The sequence below is a fragment of the Saccopteryx bilineata genome, chromosome 1 (genome assembly GCF_036850765.1).
Source record: "Saccopteryx bilineata isolate mSacBil1 chromosome 1, mSacBil1_pri_phased_curated, whole genome shotgun sequence".
Lineage (NCBI taxonomy): Eukaryota > Metazoa > Chordata > Mammalia > Chiroptera > Emballonuridae > Saccopteryx > Saccopteryx bilineata.
In genome coordinates, this window is record NC_089490.1 from 342014357 (window position 1) to 342034628 (window position 20272).

The window sequence follows — 20272 nt, forward strand, 5'->3', positions numbered from 1 at the left end:
TTGCCAATGTTTCCAAAGGTATAGCTCTTGGGATTATTTTAGATCATATATATAGACAGATTCTATTTCAAAAATTATGAATTTATTTTAGTAAACTGGAAAAACGTATAATTAAGTATGTCAAATCATTATTTCATAATGATATTGAATGTCTGTTTTAAAAAAAATTTTTTAAGAAAATAAATGAGTCAAAAAAAACCCCAAAACAAACCCAAGTGAATAATAGGACAAATGGTATGTGACTATGGCAACAGCATGAAGACTGGGATAAGGGAAAACACCCCTCCCGCGAGGGCCACGCATGCGCGGTGCTCGGGGCCAGGCACAGGACGCAGAGCAGCCGACCACTGCAGCAGGAGGACGGCAGGCTCAGGCTCCGGCCTCTCCCAAATGGGAGGGGGTGTTGTCATGCTGGACTTTTCCAAACCAGCATGAGTTTCCTATGGACTCTCCTTCAAAAAAAAAAAAAATCTAGCAACTAATTCCAATTTTATAAATGTTTTTTTTTTTTTTTTTTACATAGGCAGAGATAGACAGGGACAGACAGATAGGAATGAAGAGAGAGATGAGAAGCATCAATCATTAGTTTTTCGTTGCGCGTTGCGACTTCTTAGTTGTTCATTGATTGCTTTCTCATATGTGCCTTGACCGTGGGCCTTCAGCAGACCGAGTAACTCCTTGCTGGGGCCAGCGACCTTGGGTCCAAGCTCGTGAGCTTTTTGCTCAAGCCAGATGAGCCCGCGCTCAAGCTGGTGACCTCGGGGTCTCGAACCTGGGTCCTTCCGCATCCCAGTCCGACGCTCTATCCACTGCGCCACCACCTGGTCAGGCAAATTTTATAAATGTTTTGCAAGCAAAAGTATCCACAGTCCTCCAGGTTGTGATAACTACACTAGACACTATGGAGCAGTGACCTGGAGAGACACAATTCCCAGGGGACAGCAGCGGCTGACAGGGACAGACTGACTGAAAGGGACAAGGCTGCAGGCAGAAGTCCACTTAGAATGTGGACACAATGGGTCAGGCCACAGGTGACACTGACCAGACGTTTCTATCTTCCAAGTGAGGTCCAGGCTAGTGTGGGAGTTTTAACCCACAGGTATCTCGGTCATCTTTCCATAGTTCAGTGTGTCTTCAGTCCTGACCGTGCTGACATAAAGGGGGGAAGCAGAACTTGGTTTGCTTGTGGTTTGTAAGCAGTGTCGAGCTTGACAAGCTCTGACCAATGATTGGATAATAATTAGCAGTTCCCCCTCCCCACACCTCCTCAGAGCCTGTTTCTGTTCCCCCATGGTCTGATATCACAGAAAAATTCAACACAAAGTGATGTTCATTAGATAAAACTCTCCAACCAGCGACTGAGTTGAGCTTTTAAAAAAACTGAGTTCTTAAATAATTTGCTCTGAAGACAGACTTGACATGCAATTGGCATGACAATCAGCAGGTCACTGCGTGGGCACGGCAAAGGTGGTTACTCTGGATCTGGCTTGCTGGACCCCCTTCTTGCCTAGAACTGCTTTGCATTTCGAAAGGATGCCTGTTCTTCAAGAGTTATTGAAATACTACCTCCTGGAAGACCAGGCCCTCCTCGTTGGAGGAAGTCCACGAGTTGTGTGCATTCTTGCTGAGTTTGGATCTTTCTGTCCCCTCTGGCTTGTTTTGATAGACCTGTGTGTAAAGTCTCAGCCTTTCTTCCAGGCCAGTGCTTCTTAATGTGGTGCCCAAACCAAGGGCGTTGGCATCTCCTGGGACCCTACCCCAGACCTGTTATATCAGAAACTCTGGGGGTCGGCCTAAAATTCTATGTTTTTAACAAACCCTTCAGCGGACTGACGCAGGCTAAAATTTAATGATCACTGACACTATCCAAGAGATAGGAGTAAAGCAACATTTCCTGAGCAACTTCTATGTACCAGGCATATGTCTACATATATAATATATGTATGCACACACATTCATGTGTATGCATATAGTGGTTTTATTTCATCTTCACAACAGGGTATGAGACAGTGGTTTTTTCATTTTGTAGGCATGTAAACTGAGATCTCAGATACAGTGACTTACTCTAAGTCAAACCCTTAGAAGTAAAAGTTGAAATTTAGACACAGATCTATTCCTACTACAAGGTCTAAGGCCTTTCAACTGCTCCTTGAGAACAAGGACCTCCCTTTGGATCCTCCTGATGGTGTCAGCACAGAGAAGTCCACAGAAATTTGTCTGAATGAATGAAGGGTATTGAGTAAATGGATCAATATGATTGTCCAGTATGATGCGGTTGTGAACGGCTGGAACTGCATTTTGATTTTTGAATGCTAGTAGATATGTTTTAAAACCAGAATTTCAATTCACAAAACCAAAATAGGTACTGTTTGGGATTTCTTGGTCCTGGCAGCATCCTTTGTGTTGTCCCCACCCTATAACTGACAGACCGACGGCAGAAGGAGTGGGGTCAGCATGTGTTTCTATCGGACCGGCAGGTGGTGTAATGGAGGAACCCCCAGATTAGGTGGGATTAGGTAGCCCCTTCACCTACTAGCTACATGACCTTCAGCAAGTTCTCTGTGCCTTCATGTTCTCATCTACAAAACGGGGAATAATAAATAGCACCTTCCTCTCTCCATACAGAGCTCTTGTAAGGATCATTAAATAAAACTGTATGTAAAAGTGCTAAAAAACATTGTCTCACACTTACCAGTCATCATCAAAGCCTGCAAACTACCAGGTAGAGCCTGTTAAGGTCTAAGGTAAATGAAAGTGCCAGGGTTCTTTCAGTCACAAGGCACAAAAACACACTCAAGAAACCTCAAGGAATGGTAGGTGTGGCAATGAAGTAGTTTCCAAAAGATTCTCATGGTTTGAGACTAAAGGAGGCCCTGAAAAGCCTCTGGAGGCGCAGGCAGCTGCAGGGACACCATTCATTCTCTTCTTCTTCTGTGCTGCATGGCCTCTTGCTTGGGGCTCGCCCTTCGGACCTGCAGCTCCATTCACCAATCCCTGAGGACAAGCCACCATCCTCTGCTCACGCAGCACTGCTTCCTCTGAACTTTGGCCCCTACCTGGCCGGAGTCACCCTCACAGCCCCTTCTTCCCATAATATCTTTCGGCTTCCGTGCTCATCACCAACTGCCACATTCCCTGGGTACATTTTAGTTCACATACGAGAGGGTCTGGGATTCTGACCATGTCATAGAGTGCCAGTCAACCAATGGATTGAGTATCCTTGAGTCACATGTCATCCTGGTCCAATCACCTAAGATCAGTGAGGAGGTGGCATCATCTGGTCCACCTGTGCCTGCTGCGTAGGCAGGAACTGTGGGTGGAGCAGCGCTCCTCAGAAGGAGCAGGGTGGTTGGGGGGACTGATACATCTATAAAGGAAGGAAGAGTGTCTCCCAACATGCGAGCAGCCCCTCTCCTTTGAAGGCCCTTATGCTCTCAAACAGCATAGCCCCTACCACTCTCATTCCCATTTGATGTGTGTGTCCCGCTGGCCTCTCGGGCACATGGTGACGGCGCATGGGAGGAGACAGTGCATGTGCAGCATTCTCTGGGAAAGGCAGCAGAACCAGAGCCCACGGCGCAGACTCTGACATCTGTGGAAGCTGCTGCCTACGTTCCCAGGAAAAGATGGAGGCTCTCTTAGCTAGAAGCAGCCAGTGAGCCGCTTGCTCTCCAGTCCCATCCCTGCTCACCAGCCTTGGTGACTCACCGGAGACCGCCTCCCAGGCTAGATGATAATATGATGCCAGCTCTCTGAGGATACAGCAGGGAGGTTTGAAGAGTTGGAGTCAGCCCTTAAACAGCAAACTTCCTTTTTCTCCATCAGGCCCTAAACTTGGTGATGATGTAAGCATTTTTCCTTTTTCCTGTTTGTGTAGTTTTCTAAGGACTGACAATTTGGTTTAACTCATCAGATCACAGGATGTCAGACCTGAAAGATCATCCAAGTCATCCACTTCCCTTGAAACACTTCCCGAGGCCCTGGCCGGTTGGCTCAGTGGTAGAGCGTTGGCCTGGTGTGCGGAAGTCCCGTGTTCGATTCCCGGCCAGGGCACACAAGAGAAACGCCCATCTGCTTCTCCACCCCTCCCCCTCTCCTTCCTCTCTGTCTCTCTCTTCTCCTCCCACAGCCGAAGCTCCATTGGAGCAAAAGATGGCCCGGGCGCTGAGGATGGCTCTGTGGCCTCTGCCTCAGGTGCTAGAATGGCTCTGATTGCGGCAGAGCGACGCCCCAGATGGACAGAGCATCGCCCCCTGGTGGGCGTGCTGGGTGGATCCCGGTCAGGTGCATGCAGGAGTCTGTCTGACTGCCTCCCCATTTCCAGCTTCAGAAAAATACAAAAAAAAAAAAAAAAAGAAAAGAAAAAAAAAGAAACACTTCCCGAGCCAGAGTAGATGCTCAGTAAATACTTGCTGAATAAATGTAATGAATTTTGGAGGTGAAAAGAAAGTCCCTGAGAGAAAGGGACAAGGCCAAGGTCACCTAACAAGCCAGTGGCAGACGCAGGACTAGAACCCAAGTTTCTTGATACAGGCCAGGCATATTCCCTTCTACTACGACTCATATGATCACACAATTTCAGGTTTATAAGATGCCATACAGTTTATCTTGAATCCTCCTACAGTATCCCCACCTGTCATTAATTTGCCGTCTTCTTGGATACACCCAGTGACTAAACATGTATGACCTGATAGGTTACCTAGTCTATTCATTTAGTCATCCAACAAACATTCATTCCCCACCTGCTTTGAGTCAAGGGTGATAGTATTTATTGAAAACTCAGAGATAAATAACACATTTACTGCCCTTAAGAAGTTTACGACGTTTGGGTACATACATCCTCACCCCAGACTGTAACCCAGCATAGTAAGCAGCATTCTGTTCTGTCTCTTAAAAAGTTCTTTCTACTTTTGAACCAAGTCCATTTCCCAAGGACTCTAGTTCCTTACTCATTGGACCTAGGCCAACCTCTTAGGGCCACAAAACAAAATTCTAATCCTTATTTCACATATCAGCCCTTCAGATATTTTAAAACAGAGCTCATAATGCTTTAGTAAGCCACATTTCCAATTCCTTCAAGAATTCTTTATTTGAAATGTGGTTTCAAGTTCTTTATCCTTCTGGTTCTTCTTTGATGAACACGTTCCAATTAATCTTATCAGGCTCTTAAATGTGGCCCCCAGATGTGAACTGTTGAACTCCAAATATGTTCTGAGAGCACAATGCAGAATTGAACCTCCTGTCACACCCTTCATTCTAGGCATTGTATAGAACAAATACAGGAGTGAAAACAATAGCCCGTTGGCCACCAGCTGTCCTTTTAAGTGTGACTGTTGTACCATGCATACGGCCCTGACCTCTGTCCTACATTTCATCTCCCCTTTATATTCCTGATTACTTTCTCAACAATTAATATTACTGAGGACTTCCTTTGTGTGTAGTTCTCACGAGACTCTGAAGAACCAGACATGATGCTTGTCTTCAAGTTCACCATCTTACTGAAATATGGTCTTTCCACAAATAAATAATTAACAAAGAACCAAGACTGAATATAATCAAGGGAACAATCTTTTTCTTCAGCCCCCTCCTTAGAGTTCCCCTTAATGGTGGTTGGTAGACTTCTGGGTATGATTGAAAACAGATCTCCCAGTTCAAATGCCAATGCAGAACTGGCTTCAAGGCTGGGCTGTCAGGGACCTTGTCAAATTTTTGTCATTGTATTGACCTAATAGACTGTTGCAGATGAAAAGCCTTTGAATTCCATCATCTGCTGAGAAAGCTGAGGCATCTACAGGGACTGACACCTCCCGGGCCATGGAACAGCTTTCCAGCACCTGGCACCTGCCCAGTGCCAATCTAGAGTACAGAGGGAGGAAGGTTCTTTCAGATGTTGGCATAAGTCTGCCTGTGTTTGGGCTTCTGAGAGACAATAGGTTTAATCTACTCTGACAGAGCTCTTCCTCAGGAGGTAGTTTATCCAAACACCCTGCCTTCTTCACATTCACAACAGTGCTTGCTTCCTTTCCCGTTTTAACCGTGGGGAGTTCCTATGTGTTTTATATGCATGTGGGTGGGTGTGTTTATCCCCACTAACCCACACTGCCTGCTTCAGATTCATTAGAACAAGTTAGGATGTTGTTTTGGTTCACAAATAAAATGCATGTCTGACCCTTCCTTCAAACCAGAATACCAACTCTGCCAAGTCCTGGCCAACCCTCTTTGCATGCAGTAACCCTCTGAGGTGGGTGCTATTGTTAACCCCATTTTATAGGTGAGGAAACTGGTGTTTAAAGATGACTTGCAGCCTGACCAGGTGGTGGCGCAGTGGATAGAGCAGGGGTCCCCAAACTTTTTACACAGGGGGCCAGTTCACTGTCCCTCAGACTGTTGGAGGGCTGGACTATAAAAAAAAATAACTATGAACAAATCCCTATGCACACTGCACATATCTTATTTTAAAGTAAAAAAACAAAACGGGAACAAATACAATATTAAAAATAAAGAACAAGTAAATTTAAATCAACAAACTGACCAGTATTTCAATGGGAACTATGGGCCTGCTTTTGGCTAATGAGATGGTCAATGTGCTCCTCTCACTGACCACCAATGAAAGAGGTGCCCCTTCCAGAAGTGCGGCGGGGGGCCGGATAAATGGCCTCAGGGGGCCACATGTGGCCCGTGGGCTGTAGTTTGGGGACCCCTGGGATAGAGCATCGGACTGGGATGTGGAGGACCCAGGTTCAAGACCCTGAGGTCGCCAGCTTGAGCTGGGCTCATCGGGTTTGAGCAAGGCTCACCAGCTTGAGCCCAAGGTCGCTGGCTCGAGCAAGGAGTCACTCAGTCTGCTGTACCCCCCCCCATCAGTCAAGGCACATATAACAAAGCAATTAATGAACAACTAAGGAACCGCAATGAAGAATTGATATTTCTCATCTTTCTCCCTTCCTGTCTCTCTGAATCTCTGTGTCTCTGCCACAAAAAATAAAAAAAAATAAAGATGACCTGTCCAAAGGGCACATCACTAGTAAGAGGTAGCCTGGCTCCAGAGCCCAGACTTTGGTCCAAGCCACACACCACAAACTTTGGCTTCCAATAGAACTTGGTTCACCACCAGATTTGCCCTTATAGTTGTGACCTTGAGAAAGTGATGTCAGATCTCAATCTCCATCTGAGACTTTAAAGTGGCGGCAAAGTTTCCAATTTCTCATAATTATTATAAGGCATGAGCTAGGATATATGGTATATCTTTTACAGTTCCATTTGAGGGAATGAGAAGATCTGTTGGTCTTCTCTCAACCTTGAGCTGCTGTAGAATTAAATCCAGCTATGCTGGCCCTGGCCGGTTGGCTCAGTGGTAGAGCGTCGGCCTGGTGTGCAGGAGTCCCGGGTTCGATTCCCAGCCAGGGCACACAGGAGAAGCGCCCATCTGCTTCTCCACCCCTCCCCCTCTCCTTCCTCTCTGTCTCTCTTCCCCTCCTGCAGCCCAGGCTCCATTGGAGCAAAGTTTGCCCGGGCGCTGAGGATGGCTCTGTGGCCTCTGTCTCAGGCACTAGAATGGCTCTGATTGAGGCAGAGCGACGCCCTACATGGGCAGAGCATCGCCCCCTGGTGGGCATGCCGGGTGGATCCCGGTCAGGCGCATGCAGGAGTCTGACTGCCTCCCCGTTTCCAGCTTCAGAAAAATACAAAACAAACAAACAAAAAAACAAATAAATCCAGTTATGCTACCTAGTTTGTTTCCTTCTCTTATTTTGGTTGCCAGTATAAACCCAGTCCCCTTTCAGGGTCAGAGAGGATGTAAGAGAAGTAACCTGAAGTATAAGTGTCATTAGCTGCAGCCAGTGTGATACATCCAGTCATCCAGTGGCTGTCCCAGAGTCCAAGCTCTCTCCTTTTCGCCTGAAACATTAGCATCCATCCTCAGAGAAGCCAACGGAGGCATCAGAGTGGATCTCTGTCAGGCAATAGGCAGACCTGGGCTCCTCAGCTGAGCACTCACGATTGCCAGTATGGCTTTTGCAGCTTAAGGAGAGACGAAGGAAGCAGAGGAAGGAGTTGTAGGCAGTAAACACAAACGTCTGTTATCAGGGGCACATTGCAGGGGAACAAGACAGAGGAGGAGCTGGGAGGGAGGGGTAGTGCTGGGTGAGCAGAGAGAGGGAGGGAGAAACCAGGGATTGTTAGTAAGCTCCGACCCCACAGCTGGTTCCTGTCTTTAGTGCTAGAATCCATCATCAGGCTCCTATGACCAGAGAGGGGTGCCTGCTCAGACCAGGGCATCACCCAGGTGTGCCTGTGGCTCGGGAGCTGATGGAGAAGAGCCTGCTGTCCTCTTCGGGTGTGACTGTCCCCGTGAAACAGGAGCCCAGGAGGCAATGGGGCGACCAGCAGTCCTTCAGGCAGGCCTTTCCTGTGTGGTCTCCTTATTTCCTACAAAATTAGGCTTTGGGGTTTCAAAACAGAAAAGCAGAAGGTGGCAAATAAAGGCAGCCTTTTCCAGGCATTAGCCCTGGACTCAGGAGGACATACTTATCATCTGTCATCGCTTCACCTTGACACGGTGATGCTAATGATTTGCTTCCAGAAAGGTGTGGCAAGCAGACAAAACGAGGCGCTGCAGTGGCTTCCCTGCGGCCTCTGTGCTTTCCTGTCTCTGGCGTCTCCTCCAGGGAAGAGCACAGGGGTCTTTCTCCCTCTTGCAGATGCCCTTTTGTATTCCGAGCAATACACGCCGCTCACCACACATGTCCAGGGGAGGAGCTAAGGAAACATTTAAACTCTGCATTCCAATATTAATGGAAGGGAAAATAAGTTCCTGAGAATCATAATTTTCCAGCAAGACCCACTGCTGTGATAGAAAAACAGAAGCTAGGTGGAAAGGCCCCCGTTTTCCAATATACTCTGTACCCAATTATGAAAGCCAGTTATTCACAGTCAGCTGAATTTTTCGTTTAGAGTTGAGCAGATCTAGAGGTACACGTCCGGCAGAATTAAGGCAGCTGCAGTTTGGACATGAGCAAAGCAGGAAGGAACTAGAAAGGGAAGAAATTCACCAAACGCTAATTAGAAACATAACAACATATTTATTCAATAAAGTTCACACTTCTCCCAAGCCGACAAGTGTCACTTCTGCACCAGCGTTTAGCACAGAGCTGTCTCGTCGGTGGGGTCTCATTATTTGTGGAATCCCAGGTGGACCACAAGTAGTTGAAATCTTTCCAAATGAAAGAAAGACTATATGCATAAACATTTCATCAAAAGGAAATATTCTCCAAATGTCTCCCTTCTGCTTCCTTGTTACTATCATAAAATTATTCCATGTTTTCTAAAACTTCTGCCTTCTCTGAAACCAACAGCCTCGGGCAAGTTTTGTAGCAAACAGCATTCTATGCAGTCAGATTTAGCAACCAACACTAGACTCAGTCACTTTCTCTACTTTTCCACAATGAAGGCTCTTTGGCAGATGATTAACAGGTTTGTGTCTTGCAGGCTCATAAATCAAAATCTAAAATGTGTGTATATAACACTTACCTGCAATTGATCCTGTTAAAAATACAACTGGTAATTATAGTAATTTCATTATTTTATACCATGGTTTTGAGGACTAACCCATAGGATTTTAGATCTGGGAGAGATTGCTAAGATCATCTAATTGAAGTCTTTCAGTAATAACAATGAACGTTTTTTAAGACCCCTCTGGGCCCTGGCCAGTGGCTCAGTGGATAGAGCATTGGCCCAACATGTGAACATCCCAGGGTCGATTCACGGTCAGGGCCCACATGAGAAGTGACCATCTACTTCTCTCCTCCTCCTTCTCCCCCTTCTCTCCCTCTTCCTCTCCCACTGCCAGTACCTCAATTTGTTCAAGTGTGGCCCTGAGTGCTGAGGATAGCTCAGGTTGGTCCAAGCATCAGCCTCAGGCTCTAAAATAGTTCAGTACTTGAGCATTGGCCCCAGATGGGGTTGCTGGGTGGATCCTGGCCAGGGCACATACAGGAGTCTGCCTCACCACCTCCCCTCCTCTTACCTAAAAAATAAACAAACAAACAAAAAAACCCAACAGTGAATAAACTCAGTTTCTGGAAGTTCACAGTCAATAATGGGGACTTTGGGGGGCTTTAGTAGGGGTGGAGGAAAGAGATGTCCTGGAGTGACTTGGCCTACTTAAGGAATCAGGAAGGCTTGCCAGAGGAGGTGACACCTGAGCTGGATTTGAAAGAAGGCATAGGTGTGTCCCAGTAGGCAGGTATGGGAGGAGCAGGTGTAAGGATGAGGAAACAAGCACCAAAAGGTGAAGTGACATGGTCAAGGCCCCACAGCCATTCAGCAGCAGAACAAGACCCAGAGTCCAGGCCTCTGCCTCTCTGTCCTGTCCTTTCACAATACTGCAGGTGGGACCCACCCACCCCCATTTGTACCTGTAGCCAGTAGCTAAAAATGAAAAGAATCTTGCCTTAAACATTACTTAAAATTCTTATTTTTAAAAGAATTATCAATATAAAACTTTTAAAGTCATTCTCCATTTTTTTAAGTGTTTAAAAAGCCACTTCTAACTTACAGGTATCAATCGGGAACATGGGTTCTTCTAGGCAAAAGCAACGGAGAGCAGAAGTACTCAGGGCCCCGGCTGTGAGCCTCGCTGTGCAGGGACCCAGACCACTTTATCCTGAAATGAGACCATAGGCTGGATTAGACCCTCCTGTCCTCGATTCTGTGTTAGTGTAAAACGCTGCTCATGTTAGCAAAGAAACAACATTGAGTAAGTGGAATTTTCCACCCACTCACATAAGGTACCACACATTTGAACCCTAGTTCCCAACTTCTAAAGTTGTTTCCGAGTTGGTAATGGCAGACAGTTAGGAACAGACCTTTCTGGGAAGTGCATCATGCTATCAATTCCTCACTACTTCCCTACTTTTTCCCTTCTCTATCCGTACCCAAGCCATTCTTCAAGCCCACCTGCTCTGAAAAGCCCCCCCCCTCCACGTCAGCTGTCATTGCATTGGCCCTAAGTGCTTTGCTCCATTTAAGGCCTGATGCCCTTGTCTGGATGCCTTTTCTACACAGTTGCTCCTCTAATTAACTATAGACCCATAGAATTTTAGAACAGGAAGCCATCCTAGGCATCATCTCTGCCATCCCCTTTATCTCACGGCTGAGGAAGGTGAGACCCAGAGATGGGAGGGAAGTTGCTTTAGGTCAATGGTCCCCAACCTTTTTTGGGCCACAGACTGGTTTATGTCAGAAAATATTTTCACAGACCGGCCTTTAGGGTGGGACGGATAAATGCACAAAATAAAATTATGCGACCGATGTAAAAACTGTGGTATTTTTAAATATAATTGTCAAACTTACGAGACAAGCGTCAAGAGTGAGTCTTAGACGGATGTAACAGAGGGAATCTGGTCATTTTTTTAAAAATAAAACATCGTTCAGACTTAAATATAAATAAAACGGAAATAATGTAAGTTATTTATTCATTCTCTGCAGGCCGGTACCAAATGGCCCATAGACTGGTACCGGTCCGCGGCCCAGGGTTGGGGACCACTGATTTAGGTCACGCAGCCTGGTACCAGAAGAATGGAACCTCCCAACCAGGTGTCCTTACCTCCAGGCAGAGCTGCTCCCGTGTCTGGTGCTGCTGCCCAGGTGACAGTGTTACTCGTTCTCCCAATCAGGCTGTAAATGCCTTATTACATGGTGGCATCTCATTTAGCAGAGGCCTTGGCCTTGGCTTCAGGACCTATGGCTGTGAGCTAACACATGTGCCTGATTCCTTAACGCTGCCCTGCCTTACTAACCCGTTCCTCTACTTTCCATTCCGACTGCAGACTCACTCCGAGACCTTGGGCGAGTCACTGCTTTCCCTGTAGTTTCTGTTTCCTTCTCTATTAGATGAAAGCATTGGGCTACAGGGTCTCTCAGGACCCTTTAAGCCAGGGGTCTCCAAACTACGGTCCACAGGCCGCATGCGGCCCCCTGAGGCCATTTATCCGGCCCCCGCCGCACTTCCAGAAGGGACACCTCTTTCATTGGTGGTCAGTGAGAGGAGCACTGTATGTGGCAGTGCCACAAAGCACGGCGTTGCTCACATATAGTACTACTTCCGGTGACACAGACGCATGCATCACAGGTCCGGAAGCACGTCATATCACTTGTTACAGCTAGCAGTGACAAATATGAAACCAACATTGACCATCTCATTAGCCAAAAGCAGGCCCATAGTTCCCACTGTAATACTGGTCAGTTTGTTGATTTAAATTTACTTGTTCTTTATTTTAAATATTGTATTTTTTCCCATTTTGTTTCTTTACTTTAAAATAAGATATGTGCAGTGTGCATAGGGATTTGTTCATAGTTTTTTTATAGTCCGGCCCTCCAGCGGTCTGAGGGACAGTGAACTGGCCCCCTGTGTAAAAAGTTTGAGGACCCCTGCTTTAAGCTCTAAGAGTCCTAGAATTCTCTACCTTCCAACAGAGTCCAATGCTGTCTTCAGGACTGGCCTTTCTGTGCCACAGATCTGTCACCTCGCTCATTCTCCTGGCTTCTGCTGTGAAGGAAGTTTTTTTTCAGGCTCAGACAACATATTATTATTTAAGAAGACCAGGCTTGAATCTTGATCCATGACATACTATCTGTGTAGCCTTCAGCAAGTCACCTCATTCCTCAGCCATCTTATTAAAAATAAAAATAAAAAAGATAGGAATAGCAATTCATTCTTTGGACTTGGTGACAGTGAATGAAAGGAACTTTGTGGAAATACATGGCACAAAGAAGGCGTTCACAATACAGCGACTTTTTCCCTTTGTTCCACAGCCGAGGTTATAGACAAATTCCACACAGCCGGTTCCATGTCACAGATTTTCTAGCTAACGAGTTTACTAACTGGAGCTATAAAACATTGACAATTTTTTTTACTAAAATCTTTCTGAATTCTATATTCCCTTGGCGTGTCACACACACAGACAGTCTGAGTGTGAGGGAAAGCTGGAGTCGGTATCATCTTGGCAAAGGTAGGCGTGAGGGCAGGTGCTAGGGGTGCAGGTAGGGCAAAGGGAAGATGCAGTGAAATGCCTGTGCCTTTTAAACAGGCTTGGATTTTTTTTTTCTTTCATTTTTCTCCCGTTGAAGGGTTTAGCGCAGGAGAACGATAAGATCAGATCTGTTTCAAAAACATCACTCAGGCTGCTGGGTGGTGATGAATTAGGGTGCGGAGGGCACAAGACAGGAGACTGAGAGGCCAACCACGCGGCTGTGGTGTTAGCCTGGTGAGAGATGGTGGGGACCCGGACTGATGGTTGAAAAGTCATAGGTAGGAAAGGAAAGATTCACAAATGCTTTAAAAAACAAACCCCTGGCCTGACCAGGTGGTGGCGCAGTGGACAGAGTGTCAGACTGGGAAGCGGAAGGACCCAGGTTCGAGACCCCAGGATAGCCAGCTTGAGCGCGGGCTCATCTGGTTTGAGCAAAAAGCTCACTAGCATGGACCCAAGGTCACTGGCTCGAGCGAGGGGTTACTCAGTCTGCTGAAGGCCGTCGGTCATGGCACATATGAGAAAGCAATCAATGAACAACTAAGGTGTCGCAACGAAAAACTGATGATTGATGCTTCTCATCTCTCTCCATTCCTGTCTGTCCCTATCTATCCCTCTCTCTGACTCACTCTCTGTCCCTGTAAAAAAATTAAAAAAAAAAAAAAAAAAACCCTGGACAGTCAGCCCATTATGAGGATCAGGTTAAACACAGGGAAGTGTCAAGACCACAAGAATAGCCCGATAAACCAGCATCCAAAGATAACCAATGATAACAGGTTAAACTATTTTTCCCCCAATGTGTTTAGTAAAAATTTTCTAATGTATTTACAATTACAAATTTGATTGATTAAAAAGTTGGTTCAGGCAAACATTTTCCAGAACACGTCTCTTCACATCAGTTGAGATGTAACCTCAGTAAGAGTAAAAATAACATCATTTCTAACTCAGTAAGAGTAAAAATAACGTAATTTCTAACTCAATAAGAGTAAAAATAACATAATTTCTAACTTGATCGGTTGCTTTCAATGACCGGACCAGTAGAGCTCAACCCTGTGGGTCCCGGTTAATCTGAGGCTTGACTCCTGGGCCCTCTGTTTGGGGAAAGAAGTGTCTGTTCTCAGCTCTCCTCTTTTCTCCCCCAGAGTCGGTGGATAACTGCCCCAGCAACTGCTACGGCAATGGCGACTGTGTCTCTGGGACCTGCCACTGCTTCCTGGGCTTCCTGGGCCCTGACTGCAGCAGAGGTGAGAGCTCTGTGTGCGGGCCTGTGACCTCCACTCCCCAGGCCTCTCGGGCAGCTCAGGTTCCACTTCTCGGAGCAAGTGCAGAACCCCAGGCCACCTCCTGACTCTCTCGAGAGGGGCCCCCAAGGGCTGTTCCTCAGAACAACCCGAGAGGGGCTCTGCGGGCAGAGCCGTGGCCGCATCAGCCATTGTGACCCACATGTCCATGACTGGGGAGGGCAGGAAGGAAGGGCCTTTACAGGGGCAGCCACCGGGAACTTTGTGTCCCATTGTGGGGGCAGAAGGAGTGGAGGAGGGGTCCTTTTAAAAGTCGATTTCCCCTTGGAGGAGCGGTCAGGCTTTGCCAAGCATCTCTGAAGTTCACGTTCAGCCAGTGTGGTTTCTTCCTGGCCCTGGGCAGGGGGGTGACCCATTGCTCAGTTACTGCCTTGTCAGAGCACAGGCGGTCGGGGCTGAGACCACCAAGGACTTGGAAGGCAAGACCGCTCTTCTTCACACAGGATCCTGATGTTGTTTCAGACTTGGGCACATACAGTGCTACTGATAACCACTATTGGGATAGTTCAAAGGCTTCCCATCATCCACCCTGTGCGTTTGGCCTTCATTTCTGTCCTGGAAGGATTAACAAGAAAAATGCCATAGGAGATCTGTAGTCCTGAGAATCTGGCACTCCCTTTGGGAAGTTCAAATGGCCCCTTCCTTTGGCTTCTCCGCCTCTCCAGTCCTTCATCGGGCATTTGCTTCCTGCCCTTCCAGGCTTGGCCCTGTGCTGGACACTGAGCTGCCACACTGGGCAGGCCCAGGGGCTCTCAGCCTGGGAGACAGACAGAGCCCACGATTACAAAACGGTTAACAGGTGAGAAACAGTATGGGGAGGTAACATGCAGGGAGCTCCTATCAGAGTGAAAGGGAGCAGCTATCTCTGCTCCCCAGATGAGGTGACCCTGGAACTGACACCTAATTCTCGAGTCACTGTTCATTGGTAGAAGCCAGGGATAGTGTCCCAGGCTGAGGAAATGGTGCCCTGCAGATCCAGTGAGGTGACACTGTGTTGGGGATTCTGCGGACTCTTTCTATCGTGAAACAGACTTGGTTATGGCTGCAGAGCCAGCAGCCCTGAGAAAGCACAGCGATCACCTGCTGAATGCTTTCAAAGGAAAAGATGCCAGGCGAGGGCCACAGGACCGTGGTGCAGAGAGGAGCAGTGAGTCGCTCCTTCTAACAGGAATTACCGTCTCATCTATTATGCACTCAGAGTTAAGAGTCATGTATAAAACCACCTTAATGAGTCTCACTAAGGCCGGTAGGTACTTACAGCACAATGAAATATAATTTATTTTTATAGCATGTCCTTTGTACAGATGTGCACAAGGCCCTTTGTGCTAAGAGGTAGAATGAAAAGATAATCCTTTCCAGAGCTAAGTTGGGCTCAGCTACTTGCTTATGGGGCCGTGGTATATGGGGTTTGAGTGGAGGCCTGAAAGGCAAGAAAAACTGAGATTCACTAGGTTAGAGACGACAGGAAGTGGTCCTGCAGATGAGGCGCGGGGAAGCAGGATGGAGCGCGACTAGAAGGGGAGCGTTGGGGGAGGGATGCAGCAAGCAGGAGGCCCAGCTGTCTTTTCCAGTCAGGCCGAGGAACAGACTGACGCCTCCGTCCAGGCGCCCCGCCGGGCTGCACCAGTGATGTGAGGCGGATGTAAGGAGCAGCGTTCTGTGGGTGTCCAGTCCGCCAGGCCTGCAATGCACCCCTTTGCCTACAGCTCCAGATGTGTTTGAGCCAGAATGAAGTAAAACAAGAGGAGCAGACAGATGGGCACACGTGGGAATTGTGGCAGAGCACTCGAGGCTCTTCGTCAAGCCCGCGGGCCCAGGGGAGAAAGGGACAGAGGCTGGCGGGGGCAGTGCGCTCTGGTTCGTCCCAGCGCCAGGCTTACTCTGCTGTCTCCCCAGCCTCCTGCCCCGTGCTCTGTAGTGGGAATGGCCAGTACATGAAGGGCCGGTGTCTGTGCCACAGCGGCTGGAAGGGCGCCGAGTGCGATGTGCCCACCAACCAGTGTATCGATGTGACCTGCAGCAACCACGGCACCTGCATCATGGGCACCTGCATCTGCAACCCTGGCTACAAGGGCGAGAACTGCGAGGAAGGTAAGACTGGCATGCAGGCAGCCCCAGCATGCTGCTCTGACTTAGAGATCAGCACACAGGGCCAAGAGGACATCCATGGACTAGAGGAAGCCACCTGAGCTGCCCTGTGATCCCCTCAGCTCCTGAGCCAGAACCCTTCAGCAACAGTAATTATCCTAAAGGAAGAGAACAAATTTGGTCCTACTCAGTGAATGGAAGAGAAGGCTCTGTGCTAGAAGCCTTGTATTATTTAACTTCAAACCCCAGCAGGGAGGCTTAATCGTCTTCATTTAATAGTTGCAGAATCAGAGACTCTAAGAGTCAAATGACTTGTCCAAGGTCACACAACTAGTAGTTGGCAGGGCTGGGTTTGAGCCCGATCTTTCTGTCTCCATAGCCCAGGTTCTTTCCACTCCCCTTTAAGCTCATCTGCTCCCCATTTCTGAAGTATGAGTATATTTTAGACCTCCAGACTCTGCCTTCCATCATCATACCCGGCTGTGTGTGTGGCATGTGTGTGTGCATTTGCTATGCAGTTTTCAGGTCTTATAACCATGTCTCTTTCTTTCATAAGTAAATATATGTCTGTGTAGATCAAGGCTAGAAAGTGAGCTGCTGATATAACCATGACATCAGTTCTTTCCCAGGAAATCTAAGTAGGTGAGATAAGTAAATATCTGTTGTTTCACAAATGACGAAACCGAGGCTCAGGGAAGGGCAATGACATCACCATGATCCTAGAGCTGAGCAGAGCTGGAATTCAACCCCAGTCTTCTCACTTCCCATCCAGTACTCTTTCCTCTTGGCTACATAGAATTTTCAGATGCAAGGTGGGTCTTATTCACAAGCAATACAGAATAGCTTTTAAGAGTGCACGCTCTGGCATCAGATGTAGGTTTGAGTCATGGCTCTGCCATTAACTAGCCTCAGTTCCCTCGTCTATAAAATGGGAATGCCTTCCTCAGAGGCCTGTTATGAGGAGTGAATTAAATGACCATGTGAAGCACGCAGCTCAGTGTGTGACACACGGTCACTGCTCTGTGAATGTTAGCCCTTGCATTATCAGTAGTATTCTAGGACAACCCAAGCACACTTCCTGCTTTAGTTTACTCCACTCATTTAACCCAAGGGCTTTCGAAATGGATGAACTTGCCTTTGAAACTGATGGATGATGCTAGTCGCCCTTACCTCCCACTGTCCGCTGTCTAGGCCCCTCGCACCTTCTCCACTGGGTGGAAGAAGCTCCATGCATGGAGGGCTCATCATCAAACCCATTTGGGGTATAACAGACAGTCCCTTCTCAAGGCATCCTTTTCTCTAAAAGAGAAGAGGGACTCTAGTGGGCCCATTTTGAAGTGGGAAACAGGAAAGAGTTAGTGTCTGAAAAGCATCCCCTCTCTGAGACACGCTGTCTGTGGACCCCAAGGGTGAGGAAGGTCCTGGTTCAGACCTTGAATGTCCATGTGGATACTGTGGGCTGTCTGAAAGGGGAGGCGTGCCAGCCCCTCGCACAGAGGAGCTTGGCTTTCTCATCCTGACAATGGGGACCTGCCTCTGCTTTCCCTTTTCGGTGTAGTCACTTGAGGTGAAGACCCTGAGAAGGGGAGGAAAACAAAGAGAAGGTTTCTCTTGGAACTGTGGAGCCGTTCCCCCCACACCCCACCATGTTGTGTGGGCCAAGGAGAGGGAGTCGTCCTGCTCCCCCGGCCCTGGACGGTGCCCCAGAGCACAAGAGTACTTTCAAAGAGAAGAAAAGTTGTTTAGCTCTTTGATTTACATTATCTATTTGAAAAGAAATGTCTTTCTTGCTGCTTTCTTTTCTGAGGAGGGCCATCTGGTACTGATTCCTTCTATTATTTTTATCTCCCTGGTGAAGCATCACTGCATAGTCCTTGTGTTTATAATGGGGGTTTCTTGGGGCCTTTGCCCTCCCCCACCCTGCCCCTCCTCTTCCCTCAACTTTGTTCTGAGGGGGGTTTCACTGTGTTTATAAAACATCAGCTAACAAGCTAACTCCTCCCCCACCTCTGGCTTCCTTCTTCTGAAGTTTATTGCCCTATATTTTTTTAAAGCCTGAACCATGCTTGGAGGGGGTTGGGGGAAGGGCAGAAGAGAACAACTTAGGCCTTTTGCAGTGAAAAATGAGACTGTGTTTTTGATTCTGAAGAAACATCTAATAGCCTGTGTGGTCACTGAAGCATGGAACATTTTGGGGCAAGAGTTGTGTTTACAGTCTGGCCATGCAGGACTCATCATTTCATTAATGGGCTAAGCTTCTTCCAGAAATTTTGGCTTGAATGGCAGGCTCTTCAGAGGAAAATATATAACTGTTTGGCACCTCTTCTGAGGGGAAGCTAAGTGAGACTGTCTATATGAAGTTGAGCCCACCCCCCGCCACATTCTCTAGAACCCCTGGCACTGCGCCTCCCCGCCCCAGCCGCCCATTCTTCCCGTGTTACGCAGTTCCCTGCAGCATGAATATGTGGGAAGCCATCCCAGTGTGATGGGAAGAGACCACTTTACATTCTTTTAATTTTTATTTATTGATTTTAGAGAGACAAGCGGAGAAAGAGAGAGAAACGTCAATTTGTTGTTCCACTTATTTATGCATTCATTGGTTGATTCTTGTATGTGCCCTGGCCAGGGATCAAACCCGCTACCTTGGTGTATCAGGAAGATGCTCTAACCAACTGAGTTATCCAGCCAGCATGGAAAGAGACCACTTTAATCTGTTCTAGGGTTCGTGTCACCCCAGAGGCCCCAGAAAGGGAGGACAGACCCAGTCTACATAGGAACTCCTTGGTAGAGCATCACTATGGTATTGATAATGACCCTAAGTATAGGATAAGCAGGGACAATGTTCTCTAGGCAGGAGTGTCAGTCAGTTCAGCTTAGGTTTCCTGAAGCCCCCTTTTCTTGAGAGTCCTCTTTAAAATTTCCCTGGAGAGTAAACGCTATTTGCCAAGTTGACCCTCAGAAATGATGACTGAGGATGAATTGCCTGGAGGTAGCCTCTCATAGTTTCTTCCGATCCTTCCCTGCCCGAACCATCTTCTGAAAGTGTGGAATTCACTTTGCTGGCTCCTGGGTCCCTAACAGACTCAATGTCTCTGAGGAAGAACAGGGCTGTGACTCCACGGGCCTCTGGCTAAACTTGGCACCCTTTCGACTTGCTCGCTAACAGTGCAGATTTATAGAGCCGACCTTAGGGGCACCCCAGAGACAACTTCCACCCAGAGCTGGGGTCAGGTATTCACGGAGCTAGAAATACCTTTATAGGTCTTGGGGTAGGAATTGATGACTCATTTCCTGTCAAATTGGAAAAAAAATCTCTGGATCTAGGGAATTATCATAGTAATGGGCTGGAATAATCCTTCTGAGATTCCAAGATCTGAAGCAAGTCATGAAAATTTATCACTGTTATGATTTTTATTCTTTTTAATTACCAGGCACTCTAACAGATCATGCCTGAACCATTGTTAAACAGTGTCCTGAGACTATAAAAGAAGAGATTCATTGCCTTCATTTGACTTGATTAATTCTCCACTTTGCCCTGTTTCTTTCCTTGTTTTGTTTTCCTACCTTTTTAACCATTTTATGTGTTTATGTCTGTATATGTGTATGAATGTATGTTTGAACCAGTAGGATTATAAAGGAAATAATAGCAAGAGATCTATATCAGGCCAGAGTGATTCAAATTTGAATTACCGCCTGACCTGTGGTGGCGCAGTGGATAAAGTGTCGACCTGGAATGCTGAGGTCGCCGGTTCGAAACCCTGGGCTTGCCTGGTCAAGGCACATATGGGAGTTGATGCTTCCAGCTCCTCCCCCCTTCTCTCTCTCTCTGTCTCTCCCTCTCCTCTGTAA

The 20272-nt window shown here is 47.4% G+C and overlaps 1 protein-coding gene across 2 annotated transcripts in view; it reads left to right on the top strand.

Moving 5' to 3' along the window:
- The window catches only part of TENM4 (teneurin transmembrane protein 4), an 813415-nt gene that overhangs the window by 632639 nt on the left and 160504 nt on the right, over window positions 1-20272 (top strand). For both annotated transcript variants that reach the window (XM_066249328.1, XM_066249320.1), the window contains 2 exons: window positions 14177-14278; window positions 16232-16426. In XM_066249328.1, coding sequence (XP_066105425.1) covers window positions 14177-14278; window positions 16232-16426 — 297 coding nt within the window. The remainder of the gene's footprint in view (window positions 1-14176; window positions 14279-16231; window positions 16427-20272) is intronic.